The 15,359-nt window shown below is 43.2% G+C and overlaps 1 protein-coding gene across 1 annotated transcript in view; it reads right to left on the bottom strand.

The window, feature by feature from the left end:
* LOC128657376 (zinc finger protein 547-like) overlaps window positions 1-15,359 on the bottom strand; it is a 243,522-nt gene that overhangs the window by 56,296 nt on the left and 171,867 nt on the right. Inside the window, exons 6-9 of the mRNA XM_053711704.1 lie at window positions 10,531-10,638; window positions 10,116-10,214; window positions 9,681-9,794; window positions 7,889-7,996 (exon numbers count right to left, since the gene is read on the bottom strand). Coding sequence (XP_053567679.1) covers window positions 7,889-7,996; window positions 9,681-9,794; window positions 10,116-10,214; window positions 10,531-10,638 — 429 coding nt within the window. The remainder of the gene's footprint in view (window positions 1-7,888; window positions 7,997-9,680; window positions 9,795-10,115; window positions 10,215-10,530; window positions 10,639-15,359) is intronic.

Genomic DNA, 15,359 nt, shown 5'->3' with positions numbered 1-15,359 from the left:
TATTATCTTTTAATTTCAAGTTAGAGGGGTGTTAGGTTTAGGGGTAAATGGTTTAATTTAGTGTTTTGCAATGTGGGGGCTGTCGGTTTAGGGGTTAATAGGTTTAGTTTATTAGTTAAGATGTGGGGGGCTGGCGGTTTAGGGGTTAATAGGTTTAGTTTATTAGTTACAATGAGGGGGGCTGGCAGTTTAGGAATTAATAGGTTTATTTAGTGTCGGCTTTGTCGGGGAGCAACGGATTAGGATTTACTAGATTTATTTAGTGTTGGTTATGTGGGTGGGCAGCGGATTAGGGGTTAATAGGTGTAATATAGTATTTGCGATGCATGAGGGTAGCGGTTTAGGGGTTAATAGGTAGTTTATGGGTGTTAGTGTACTTTGTAACATTTTAGTTATGAGTTTTGTGAAACATTTTTGTTTTGCAAAATCCATAACTACTGCTCTCAGATAGCGGAATGGATTTTGTTGGAATAGGCTGTAACGCAACGCATTTTTTTGGAGTGCAGAATGGACGTTGCGTTACAGACTATTAGCTATAACGCCGCAACTTGTAATATGTGTTACCGGCCATTTCAGCGCAATGGCCAATTTTTCAGCGGTAATAGCCCTACCACACCATAACACAAAACTCGTAATCTAGGCCTATATGCACTAATTTAACCCTTTAACAGAAGGATTAAAAACAGAAAAGGTACACATATACGTTTTTAATGGCAAAGATTAAATATATGGCATTTGATTAGTTAAGGTTTACCATCATTTTAAATTCCCATCCATTTTAACACGTCCTTCCTTATTAACTCACCTATTACATAATCTGATTTTTTCAGCTTGTTTAAGTCTTACAATTTCAGAACCGGATTTGTTACATTAAAGGGACAGTCTAGTCCAAAACAAACTTTCATGATTCATATAGGGCATGTAATATTAAGCAATTTTCCAATTTACTTTTATCACCAATTTTGCTTTGTTCTCTTGGTATTCTTAGTTGAAAGCTTAACCTAGGAGGTTCATATGCTAATTTCTTAGACCTTGAAGGCCGCCTCTTAAGAATGCATTTTAACAGGTTTTTCCCCACTAGAGGGTGTTAGTTCATGTTTTTCATATAGATAACACTGTGCTCGTGCACGTGAAGTTACCTGGGAGCTATCACTGATTGTCAAAAGAACTGAAATAAAGGGGCAGTTTGCAAAGGCTTAGATACAAGATAATCACAGAGGTAAAAAAATATATAAATATAACTGTGTTGGTTATGCAAAACTGGGGAATGGATAAAAAAGGGATTATCTATCTTTTAAAACAATAACAATTCTGGTGTAGACTGTCCCTTTAAGTTATTCCGTTATGCAAAATGAAAAATTTAAGTTAAAGGCAGAGCTTCTAGAGGTTGGCAGGTCCATATTTGTTCACTGATAAAAATACTTGCAGTTGTCACATTTTCTCTCTAACCACATTGATAGCAAGAACATTTGCACACCTCTTACTGCATTTGAATTTTTAGTTATCTTAACATGTATTGCTTGTGACTGAGAATGAAACAGTGATATGACAGAAGATGTAAAATTTTTCTTAGGGATTTAAAAAAACTCAGAGAAATTAAACAAAAACAGAATTTATGCTTACATGATAAATTACTTTCTCTTGTGATGTATCGAGTCCACGGATTCATCCTTTACTTGTGGGATATTCTCCTTCCCAACAGGAAGTGGCAAAGAGAGCACACAGCAGAGCTGTCCATATAGCTCCCCCTCTAGCTCCACCCCCCAGTCATTCGACCGAAGGTTAGGAAGAAAAAGGAGAAACCATAGGGTGCAGTGGTGACTGTAGTTTAAACAAAAAATCTACCTGACTTAAAAGCCAGGGCGGGTTGTGGACTCGATACATCACAAGAGAAAGTAATTTATCAGGTAAGCATAAATTCTGTTTTCTCTTGTAAGATGTATCGAATCCACGGATTCATCCTTTACTTGTGGGATACCAATACCAAAGCTTTAGGACACGGATGAAGGGAGGGAACAAGACAGGTACCTTAAACGGAAGGCACCACTGCTTGTAAAACCTTTCTCCCAAAAATAGCCTCCGAAGAAGCAAAAGTATTGAATTTGTAAAATTTGGAAAAAGTATGCAGCGAAGACCAAGTCGCTGCCTTACAAATCTGTTCAACAGAAGCCTCATTTTTAAAAGCCCACGTGGAAGCCACTGCTCTGGTAGAATGAACAGTAATTGTTTCGGGAGGCTGCTGGCCAGCAGTCTTGTAGGCCAAACGGATGATGCTTTTCAGCCAAAAGGAAAGAGAGGTAGCAGTCGCCTTCTGACCTCTCCTCTTACCAGAATAGATAACAAACAATGAAGATGTTTGTCTGAAATCCTTAGTTGCTTGTAAATAGAACTTTAAAGCACGAACCACATCAAGATTGTGTAACAGACGTTCCTTCTTCGAAGAAGGCTTAGGACACAGAGAAGGAACAACAATTTCCTGGTTAATATTCTTATTAGACACAACCTTAGGAAGAAAACCGGGTTTGGTACGCAAAACTACCTTATATGCATGGAAAACCTGGTAAGGTGAATCACACTGTAAAGCAGATAACTCTGAAACTCTTCGAGCAGAAGAGATAGCTACCAAAAACAAAACTTTCCAAGATAAAAGCTTAATATCTATGGAATGTAAAGGTTCAAACGGAACCCCTTGCAGAACTGAAAGAACTAAATTCAGACTCCATGGCGGAGCCACAGGTCTATAAACAGGCTTGATTCTGACTAAAGCCTGACTAAACGCTTGAACGTCTGGTACCTATGCCAGACGATTGTGTAAAAGGACAGAGCAGATATATGTCCTTTTAAGGAACTAGCTGATAAGCCTTTCTCCAACCCTTCCTGGAGAAAGGACAATATCCTGGGAATCCTAATCTTACTCCATGAGTAACCCTTGGATTCACACCAAAAAAGATATTTTCGCCAAATCTTATGGTAGATTTTCCTGGTGACAGGCTTTCTAGCCTGAATCAGGGTATCAATAACCGACTCAGAGAAACCACGCTTTGATAGAATTAGGCGTTCAATCTCCAAGCAGTCAGACGCAGAGAAATTAGATTTGGATGTTTGAAAGGACCTTGTATTAGAAGGTCCTGCCTCACTGGTAGTGTCCATGGTGGGACAGATGACATGTCCACTAGGTCTGCATACCAGGTCCTGTGTGGCCACGCAGGCGCTATCAGAATCACCAAAGCCCTCTCCTGCTTGATTCTGGCAACCAGACGAGGGAGGAGAGGAAACGGTGGAAAAACATAGGCCAGATTGAAGGACCAAGGCGCTGCTAGAGCATCTATCAGCACCGCCTGAGGATCCCGGGACCTGGACCCGTAAAGAGGAAGTTTGGTGTTCTGACGGGACGCCATCAGATCCAATTCTGGAGTGCCCCATAGCTGAGTCAGCTGGGCAAATACCTCTGGGTGGAGTTCCCACTCCCCCGGGTGAAAAGTCTGACGACTTAGAAAATCTGCCTCCCAGTTGTCTTCTTCTGGGATGTGAATTGCTGAGAGATGGCAGGAGTGATCCTCCGCCCATCTGATTATTTTGGTTACTTCCGTCATTGCTAGGGAACTCCTTGTTCCCCCTTGATGATTGATGTAAGCTACAGTCGTGATGTTGTCCGACTGAAATCTGATGAATTTGGCCGCAGCTAGCTGAGGCCATGCCTGAAGCGTGTTGAATATCGCCCTCAGTTCCAAAATGTTTATCGGGAGAAGAGCTTCTTCCCGAGACCATAAGCCCTGAGCTTTCAGGGAGTCACAGACTGCACCCCAGCCCAACAGACTGGCGTTGGTCGTTACGATGATCCACTCTGGTCTGCGGAAACACATTCCCTGAGACAGGTGATCCTGAGACAACCACCAGAGAAGAGAATCTCTGGTCCCCTGGTCCAGCTGTATTTGAGGAGACAAATCTGCATAATCCCCATTCCACTGTTTGAGCATGCATAGTTGCAGTGGTCTGAGGTGTATCCGTGCAAAAGGGACTATGTCCATTGCCGCTACCATTAATCCGATTGTCTCCATGCACTGAGCTACAGATGACCGAGGAATGGAATGAAGGGCTCGGCAAGTGGTTAAGAGTTTTAACTTTCTGACCTCCGTCAGAAATATTTTCATTTCTACCGAGTCTATCAGAGTTCCTAGGAAGGAAACTCTTGTGAGGGGGGAGAGAGAACTCTTTTTGATGTTCACCTTCCACCCGTGAGACCTCAGAAAGGCCAATACAATTTCCGTGTGAGACTTGGCTCTTTGGAAAGTCGACGCCTGAATTAAGATGTCGTCTAGATAAGGAGCCACTGCTATGCCCCGCGGTCTTAGAACCGCAAGGAGGGACCCTAGTACCTTTGTGAAAATTCTGAGAGCAGTGGCCAACCCGAAAGGAAGAGCCACAAACAGGTAATGCTTGTCCAGAAAGGCGAACCTGAGAAACTGGTGATGATCTTTGTGGATAGGAATGTGCAGATATGCATCCTTTAAATCCACGGTGGTCATATATTGACCCTCCTGGATCATTGGCAAGATTGTCCGAATGGTCTCCATCTTGAATGATGGGACTCTGAGGAATTTGTTTAGAATTTTGAGATCCAGGATTGGTCTGAAAGTTCCTTCTTTCTTGGGAACCACAAACAGGTTTGAGTAAAAACCAAGCCCTTGTTCTGCAATTGGAACAGGGTGGATCACTCCCATTGTATGTAGGTCTTCTACACAGCGTAAGAACGCCTCTTTCTTTGTCTGGTCTGTAGACAGACGAGAAATGTGGAACCTTCCCCTTGGAGGGGAGTCCTTGAATTCTAGAAGATATCCCTGGGATACAATCTCTAAGGCCAAGGGATCGTGTACATCTCTTGCCCAGGCCTGAGCGAAGAGAGAGAGTCTGCCCCCTACTAGATCCGGTCCCGGATCGGGGGCTATCCCTTCATGCTGTCTTAGAGGCAGCTGCAGGCTTCTTGGCCTGTTTACCCTTGTTCCAGCCCTGGTAAGGTTTCCAGGCTGACCTGGGTGGTGAAGCGTTACCCTCTTGCTTTGCAGCAGGGGTGAATGAAGCGAGACCGCTCCTGAAATTCCGAAAGGAACGAAAATTATTTTGTTTGTTCTTTATCTTAAAGGACTTGTCCTGAGGGAGAGCATGGCCTTTTCCCCCAGTGATTTCTGAAATAATCTCTTTCAATTCAGGCCCGAAGAGGGTCTTTCCTTTGAAAGGGATGTTCAAGAGTTTAGATTTTGACGACACATCGGCCGACCAGGACTTTAGCCATAGCGCCCTGCGCGCTAAAATGGTGAAACCTGAATTCTTTGCCGCTAACTTAGCTAGTTGGAAAGCGGCATCTGTGATAAAATTAGCCAGCTTAAGAGCCTTAATTCTGTCCATAATGTCCTCATATGAGGTCTCCGTCTGGAGCGCATCTTCCAGCGCCTCGAACCAGAAAGCAGCTGCAGTAGTTACAGGAACAATGCACGCAATAGGTTGGAGAAGAAAACCTTGTTGAACAAAAATTTTCTTAAGTAAACCCTCTAATTTTTTATCCATAGGGTCTTTAAAAGCACAACTGTCTTCAATTGGTATAGTTGTGCGTTTAGCAAGTGAAGAAACAGCCCCCTCCACCTTAGGGACTGTCTGCCACGAGTCCCGCATGGGGTCAGATATGGGGAACATTTTCTTAAAAACAGGAGGGGGAACGAAGGGAATACCTGGTCTATCCCACTCCCTAGTAACTATATCTACAATCCTCTTAGGGACCGGGAACACATCAGTGTAAACAGGAACTTCTAGGTATTTGTCCATTTTACACAATTTCTCTGGAACCACCATAGGGTCGCAGTCATCAAGAGTAACTAATACCTCCCTGAGCAATAAGCGGAGGTGTTCTAGTTTAAATTTAAAAGCCAACGTATCTGAATCTGTCTGAGGAGAAACCTTTCCTGAATCAGAAATTTCTCCCTCAGACAGCCCATCCCTCACCCCAGCTTCAGATCGCTGTGAGGGTATATCGGATACAGCTACTAAAGCGTCAGAATGCTCACTATCTGTTCTTAAAACAGAGCTATCACGCTTTGCAGGTAACACAGGCAGTTTAGATAAGAACACTGATAGGGTATTATTCATAACTGCCGCCAAGTCTTGCAAGGTAAAAGAGTTAGACGCACTAGAGGTGCTAGGCGTCGCTTGAGCGGGCGTAACTGGTTGTGACACTTGGGGAGAGGTTGACAGGCTAACCTCGTTACCTTCTGTCTGAGAATCATCTTGGGCCACATTTTTAAGTGCAACAATATGTTCTTTAAAGTGTATAGACATATCAGTACAAGTGGGACACATTCTGAGAGGGGGTTCCACCATGGCTTCTAAACACATTGAACAAGGATTTTCCTTGGTGTCAGACATGTTTAACAGTAGTAAAACAAGCAGGCTTGGAAATCACTTTAATCAAGTAAAAACACACTTTGAAAAAAACGTTACTGTGCCTTTAAGAGATAAAAAAGGCACACAATTTTGCAAAACAGTGAAAAAATGCAGCAAACTTTTTGAAATGTTTACAGTATGTACCTAAAGCATTAGTAAAATTGCACCACTAGCAATAAAAACGATTAACCCCTTAATGCCCAAACCGGATCGACAGTAAGTAAAAAAAAACGGTTAAAAAACGTTCAGCACCTTGCCACAGCTCTGCTGTGGCCCTACCTTCCCTTAGGAACCAGATTTGTGGGGAAAAGGCTTCTTATAGGCCCTCAAACTGCAGCAGGACCCTCCATGTGAAACAGCCTGAACTTCTAGTCAAATATAACTGCACATCTGAGGCGCGAAATTAGGCCCCTCCCGCCTCACTACGGTGCCTGTGAAGATTAAAGAAACACTCCCAAGTGATTTAATAATTGCCATGTGGGTAACAACCCCTGAAAGAAACCCAAAGGAACCTTCAAAGTGTCTTAGAAAAACGATATTTTCAATAAAAACCGTTTGCCATAAAGTAGTGTCAACCAGCATAAACTAGCCCTGTTATGTAAGCTTGAAATTCCATACTTAGTCTCTGAATACAGCTTACCCTTCCCTCATGGGGATTTATCAGTCTTTTCTAGCATTATCACAGTCTTGTCTAGAAATAAATGCCTGAACATACCTTATTGCAGCCTAACCTGCAAACCGTTCCCCCCAACTGAAGTTTTCTTGCACTCCTCAGTCCTTTGTGGGAACAGCAGTGGATTTTAGTTACAACATGCTAAAATCATCTTCCTCCCTGCAGAAATCTTCATCTCCTTTCTGCTAGAGAGCAAATAGTACACACCGGTACCATTTAAAATAACAAACTCTTGCTTGTAGAAAATAAAAACTACAATTCTAACACCACATTCACTTTACCCTTCCGATTGCTTAGAGCCGGCAAAGAGAATGACTGGGGGGTGGAGCTAGAGGGGGAGCTATATGGACAGCTCTGCTGTGTGCTCTCTTTGCCACTTCCTGTTGGGAAGGAGAATATCCCACAAGTAAAGATGAATCCGTGGACTCGATACATCTTACAAGAGAAATATCACTGCTGAGATAGAGGCCGATTTGACAAGGGGTGAATGGCCCTGAATGTAACTTCTTAACTCGTCCGCCTCCTCTGAGGCAGTGGACATCAATCCGCCCAATCGCATACGATCGGGTTGATTGACACCTGTAGGGGGCGGCATTGCACAAGCAGTTCACAAGTACTGCTTGTGCAATGATAAATGCACAAATAACAAGAGAGTTTTCATCTGTTATAGGTTTGAGCAGATGAGGAGTCTAAACATGTCTCCCTCTCCCCCAAATAAAAACCTCCCTGTGTTTAATGGGTAAGATGATCTATATCCCTCAGACACATCAAACCTGCACTCACCTGTACTGATATTGTCACCGATTTCCTGCTTCACAGCTTTCAGTTGCCTAGTTACATACAGATCACTTGTTTGTTCAGCATTAAGTGTGACTTCAGTCTTAACATCACCTGTATAGATCATATAAATAAGGTCATATTTGAGCTATTTAGCAAAACACATGGAAATTGTAATATCTGAATATCACACACGTACACTCACTCACCTGTGCCCTGTATCCCTAAGACACATCACACACGTACACTCAACTGTGCCCTGCATCCCTCAGACACATCACACACGTACACTCACCTGTGCCCTGCATCCCTCAGACACGTCACACATGTACACTCACCTGTGCCCTGTATCCCTCAGACACATCACACACGTACACTCACCTGTGCCCTGCAACCCCCAGACACGTCACACACGTACACTCACCTGTGCCCTGTATCCCTCAGACACGTCACACACGTACACTCACCTATGCCCTGCATCCCCCAGACACGTCACACACGTACACTCACCTGTGCCCTGTATCCCTCAGACACATCACACATGTACACTCACCTGTGCCCTGTATCCCTCAGACACATCACACACATGTACACTCACCTGTGCTCTGCATCCCTCAGACACGTCACACACATAAACTCACCTGTGCCCTGTATCCCTCAGACACGTCACACACGTAAACTCACCTGTGCCCTGTATCCCTCAGACACGTCACACACGTACACTCACCTGTGCCCTGTATCCCTCAGACACATCACACACGTACACTCACCTGTGCCCTGTATCCCTCAGACACATCACACACGTACACTCACCTGTGCCCTGCATCCCTCAGACTCATCACACACGTACACTCACCTGTGCCCTGTATCCCTCAAACACGTCACACACGTACACTCACCTGTGCCCTGTATCCCTCAAACACGTCACACACGTACACTCACCTGTGCCCTGTATCCCTCAGACACATCACACACGTACACTCACCTGTGCCCTGCATCCCTCAGACACATCACACACGTACACTCACCTGTGCCCTGTATCCCTCAGACACATCACACACGTACACTCACCTGTGCCCTGTATCCCTCAGACACATCACACACGTACACTCACCTGTGCCCTGTATCCCTCAGACACATCACACACGTACACTCACCTGTGCCCTGTATCCCTCAGACACATCACACACGTACACTCACCTGTGCCCTGTGTCCCTCAGAAATGTCACACACGTACTCTCACCTGTGCCCTGTATCACTCAGGCACCTCACACATGTACACTCACCTGTGCCCTGTGTCCCTCAGACATATCACACATGTACACTCACCTGTGCCCTCCCTGTTTTCCTCAGACACATCACACACGTACACTCACCTGTGCCCTGTGTCCCTCAGACATGTCACACATGTACACTCACCTGTGCCCTGTGTCCCTGACATGTCATCCACTAACACTCACCCCTGGCCTGTGCCCCTCAAACATGTCACATACATAGTGATAAAAAAAAGTGCTTAACACACTAATCAAACAAAAGTATCATTTAAATTATATTTTTCAAACCTTAAATTCTGTTAAGTTGGCAACATATGTGAAGTCACTTGGAGGAGCTGAGAGGAATATCACAGAATTGTGTAACTAAGTCATCAGGTTCATTTTGTTTGCTAAAAAATGTGTAATTGGTTTACCTAAGACTTATACTGTCTGCCATGTAACCATCTGAGCAAATATAACTTATTTACAAGAGACAAAATGTCACCATTACAGAATCTTCCCTTAACTTAATAAGCGCTACTCACCTGTATCCGTATTTATAGGAACTTCATCCTCCTCAGTCTTCACCTGATCACACACATACGGTTCTCCTCTGTGCTCAAACGCTGAGCCATCTGAAGGCGTCACATCCATACGCCCTGTACAGTGAGAAGACAAGTGTATATGCGCTTGTGGGATGTATCAATATCTCTCTTATTATAAATAAAATCATGTAATGAACCAGAAATTAATTAGGGCATATGAGATAATTATTTACCAGATTATCACATTTATTATGCACACTCATCTGTGACCCAAGAATCTCAGGCACAATGTACATGCAAACTCTACTGTAACCTGTATCCCTCAGACTAAACATACATGCACACTCACATGTAATCTGCATACCTGAGACACAACATACTGTATGTGTACATTCATCTGTAACCCACATCCCTCAGACGCATGTGCACACTCACCTAGGTTGATACTATCGCTGGTTTCCTCATCCAGGATTCCTATCTGAGACATCACACCCAGATCATCTGTTATCTCAACTTTCACTATAGCAGCGTTATCTTTGAATCAAGCAGAATCAGTTTTTATATCACATGATCTCCTTAAAAACATAAAACAGTTTGCATAGTTCCCAGACAGACAATAGCTCCAAATACACACAATGTGGTGCTTTCCCTCTATTATTTTACTTTATAACTTAATATTTGTTTTCTGTGCGGTGATCCTCCATATTCCATTATAAAACTACAACATGAACTAAACAAGGGTTAAACTCATTTTGTTATCTGCGCTTATAAACCAGACAGTAAACTACAAGGGAGAGCAGTAAGTAACTGTGTGCACAGCTCCGGCAGACTCTCACGTATTACTACTCACCGGCAGGGAGGGACCAATGTATTTCAGTCTGATGACTATTCATGTCATCTGTCTCATTCTCTTCCTTCACATCTAATAGCCCAGTGCCCGGGTTTTCCTCTAGAGGCCCTGTAATTACAGCAAGAAATGACACAAAAGTACACCGATTTATTTACAGAATAATTAAACATATTTTATATCCAAATTATATTTTTTTCAGTTTCTCTGAATAATACACTGTATAAAACTGTTCTGATATTTGATAATACTTTATCTGTTGACAGAACAAGTGAGATATAAACCATAAAATTATTGGTTTAACTTAATTATACAAAAAAATAATAAGTAAGTTGTCTATGTGACTCAGACCCAGTACTACTGCAGCTTTAGTGCTATAATTATACTGTGTATCAGCACACACAGCTTGTCTATGTGACTCACACCCAGTACTACTGCAGCTGTAGTGCTATAATTATACTGTGTATCAGCACACACAGCTTGTCTATGTGAGATCATACCCAGTACTACTGCAGCTGTAGTGCTATAATTATACTGTGTATCAGCACACACACAGCTTGTCTATGTGACACAGACCCAGTACTACTGCAGCTGTAGTGCTATAATTATACTGTGTATCAGCACACACAGCTTGTCTATGTGACTCAGACCCAGTACTACTGCAGCTGTAGTGCTATAATTATACTGTGTATCAGCACACACAGCTTGTCTATGTGACTCAGACCCAGTACTACTGCAGCTGTAGTGCTATAATTATACCGTGTATCAGCACACACAGCTTGTCTATGTGACTCAGACCCGGTACTACTGCAGCTGTAGTGCTATAATTATAACCCTGTATCAGCAACACAGCTTGTCTATGTGACTCAGACCCGGTACTACTGCAGCTGTAGTGCTATAATTATACTGTGTATCAGCACACACAGCTTGTCTATGTGACACAGACCCAGTACTACTGCAGCTGTAGTGCTATAATTATACTGTGTATCAGCACACACAGCTTGTCTATGTGACTCAGACCCGGTACTACTGCAGCTGTAGTGCTATAATTATACCCCTGTATCAGCACACACAGCTTGTCTATGTGACTCAGACCCGGTACTACTGCAGCTGTAGTGCTATAATTATACCTGTGTATCAGCACACACAGCTTGTCTATGTGACTCAGACTCAGTACTACTGCAGCTGTAGTGCTATAATTATACCGTGTATCAGCACACACAGCTTGTCTATGTGACAGAGACTCAGTACTACTGCAGCTGTAGTGCTATAATTATACCTGTGTATCAGCACACACAGCTTGTCTATGTGACTCACACCCAGTACTACTGCAGCTGTAATACTATAATTATACCTGTGTATCAGCACACACAGCTTATCTATGTGACTCACACATAGTACTACTGCAGCTGTAGTGCTATAATTATCCCTGTGTATTAGCGCACACAACTTGTCTATGTGACTCACACCCAGTACTACTGCAGCTGTAGTGCTATAATTATACCTATGTATCAGCACACACAGCTTGTCTATGTGAGATCAGACCCAGTACTACTGCAGCTTAGTGCTATAATTATACCCGTGTATCAGCAAACACATCTTGGCTATGTGACTCAGGCCCAGTACTACTGCAGCTGTAGTGCTATAATTATACCTGTGTATCAGCACACACAGCTTGTCTATGTGACACAGACCCAGTACTACTGCAGCTGTAGTGCTATAATTATACCGTGTATCAGCACACACAGCTTGTCTATGTGACTCAGACCCAGAACTACTGCAGCTGTAGTGCTATAATTATACCTGTGTATCAGCACACACAGCTTGTCTATGTAAGCTCAGACCCAGTACTACTGCAGCTGTAGTGCTATAATTATACCTATGTATCAGCACACACAGCTTGTCTATGTAAGCTGAGACCCAGTAATACTGCAGCTGTAGAGCTATAATTATACCTGTGTATCAGCACACACAGCTTGTCTATGTGACTCAGACCCAGTACTACTGCAGCTGTAGTGCTATAATTATACCTGTGTATCAGCACACACAGCTTGTCTATGTGACACAGACCCAGTACTACTGCAGCTGTAGTGCTATAATTATACCGTGTATCAGCACACACAGCTTGTCTATGTGACTCAGACCCAGAACTACTGCAGCTGTAGTGCTATAATTATACCTGTGTATCAGCACACACAGCTTGTCTATGTAAGCTCAGACCCAGTACTACTGCAGCTTAGTGCTATAATTATAACCGTGTATCAGCACACACAGCTTGTCTATGTGACTCACACCGAGTACGACTGCAGCTGTAATACTATAATTATACCGTGTATCAGCACACACAGCTTGTCTATGTGACACAGACCCAGTACTACTGCAGCTGTAGTGCTATAATTATACCTGTGTATCAGCACACACAGCTTGTCTATGTGACACAGACCCAGTACTACTGCAGCTGTAGTGCTATAATTATACCGTGTATCAGCACACACAGCTTGTCTATGTGACTCAGACCCAGTACTACTGCAGCTGTAGTGCTATAATTATACCTGTGTATCAGCACACACAGCTTGTCTATGTAAGCTCAGACCCAGTACTACTGCAGCTTAGTGCTATAATTATACCTGTGTATCAGCACACACAGCTTGTCTATGTGACTCACACCCAGTACTACTGCAGCTGTAATACTATAATTATACCTGTGTATCAGCACACACAGCTTATCTATGTGACACAAACCCAGTACTACTGCAGCTGTAGTGCTATAATTATACCTGTGTATCAGCACACACAGCATGTCTATGCGACTCAGACCCAGTACTACTGCAGCTGTAGTGCTATAATTATACCTGTGTATCAGCACACACAGCTTGTCTATGTGACACAGACCCAGTACTACTGCAGCTGTAGTGCTATAATTATACCTATGTATCAGCAAACACAGCTTGTCTATGTAAGCTCAGACCCAGTACTACTGCAGCTGTAGTGCTATAATTATACCTATGTATCAGCACACACAGCTTGTCTATGTAAGCTGAGACCCAGTAATACTGCAGCTGTAGAGCTATAATTATACCTGTGTATCAGCACACACAGCTTGTCTATGTGACTCAGACCCAGTACTACTGCAGCTGTAGTGCTATAATTATACCTGTGTATCAGCACATACAGCTTGTCTATGTGACTCAGACCCAGTACTACTGCAGCTGTAGTGCTATAATTATACCTGTGTATCAGCACACACAGCTTGTCTATGTGACTCAGACCCAGTACTACTGCAGCTGTAGTGCTATAATTATATCTGTGTATCAGCACATGCAGCTTGTCTATGTGACTCACACCCAGTACTACTGCAGCTGTAGTGCTATAATTATACTGTGTATCAGCAAACACAGCTTGTCTATGTGACTCACACCCGGTACTACTGCAGCTGTAGTGCTATAATTATACCTGTGTATCAGCACACACAGCTTGTCTATGTGACTCACACCCAGTACTACTGCAGCTGTAGTGCTAAATTATACTGTGTATCAGTACACACAGCTTGTCTATGTGACTCAGACCCAGTACTACTGCAGCTGTAGTGATATAATTATACTGTGTATCAGCACACACAGCTTGTCTATGTTACTCAGACCCAGAACTACTGCAGCTGTAGTGCTATAATTATACTGTGTATCAGCACACACAGCTTGTCTATGTGACTCAGACCCAGTACTATTGCAGCTGTAGTGCTATAATTATACTGTGTATCAGCACACACAGCTTGTCTATGTGACACAGACCCAGTACTACTGCAGCAGTAGTGCTATAATTATACCTGTGTATCAGCACACACAGCTTGTCTATGTGACACAGACCCAGTACTACTGCAGCTGTAGTGCTATAATTATACCGTGTATCAGCACACACAGCTTGTCTATGTGACTCAGACCCAGAACTACTGCAGCTGTAGTGCTATAATTATACCTGTGTATCAGCACACACAGCTTGTCTATGTAAGCTCAGACCCAGTACTACTGCAGCTTAGTGCTATAATTATACCTGTGTATCAGCACACACAGCTTGTCTATGTGACTCACACCCAGTACTACTGCAGCTGTAATACTATAATTATACCTGTGTATCAGCACACACAGCTTATCTATGTGACACAAACCCAGTACTACTGCAGCTGTAGTGCTATAATTATACCTGTGTATCAGCACACACAGCATGTCTATGTGACTCAGACCCAGTACTACTGCAGCTGTAGTGCTATAATTATACCTGTGTATCAGCACACACAGCTTGTCTATGTGACACAGACCCAGTACTACTGCAGCTGTAGTGCTATAATTATACCTATGTATCAGCAAACACAGCTTGTCTATGTAAGCTCAGACCCAGTACTACTGCAGCTGTAGTGCTATAATTATACCTATGTATCAGCACACACAGCTTGTCTATGTAAGCTGAGAACCAGTAATACTGCAGCTGTAGAGCTATAATTATACCTGTGTATCAGCACACACAGCTTGTCTATGTGACTCAGACCCAGTACTACTGCAGCTGTAGTGCTATAATTATACCTGTGTATCAGCAAATACAGCTTGTCTATGTGACTCAGACCCAGTACTACTGCAGCTGTAGTGCTATAATTATACCTGTGTATCAGCACACACAGCTTGTCTATGTGACTCAGACCCAGTACTACTGCAGCTGTAGTGCTATAATTATATCTGTGTATCAGCACATGCAGCTTGTCTATGTGACTCACACCCAGTACTACTGCAGCTGTAGTGCTATAATTATACTGTGTATCAGCAAACACAGCTTGTCTATGTGAC

Source organism: Bombina bombina, chromosome 4 (assembly GCF_027579735.1).
Source record: "Bombina bombina isolate aBomBom1 chromosome 4, aBomBom1.pri, whole genome shotgun sequence".
In the NCBI taxonomy this organism is placed as follows: Eukaryota; Metazoa; Chordata; class Amphibia; order Anura; family Bombinatoridae; genus Bombina; species Bombina bombina.
Note: the sequence above shows the minus strand (reverse complement) of the source record. Positions and strands in the feature narration are given on the sequence as shown.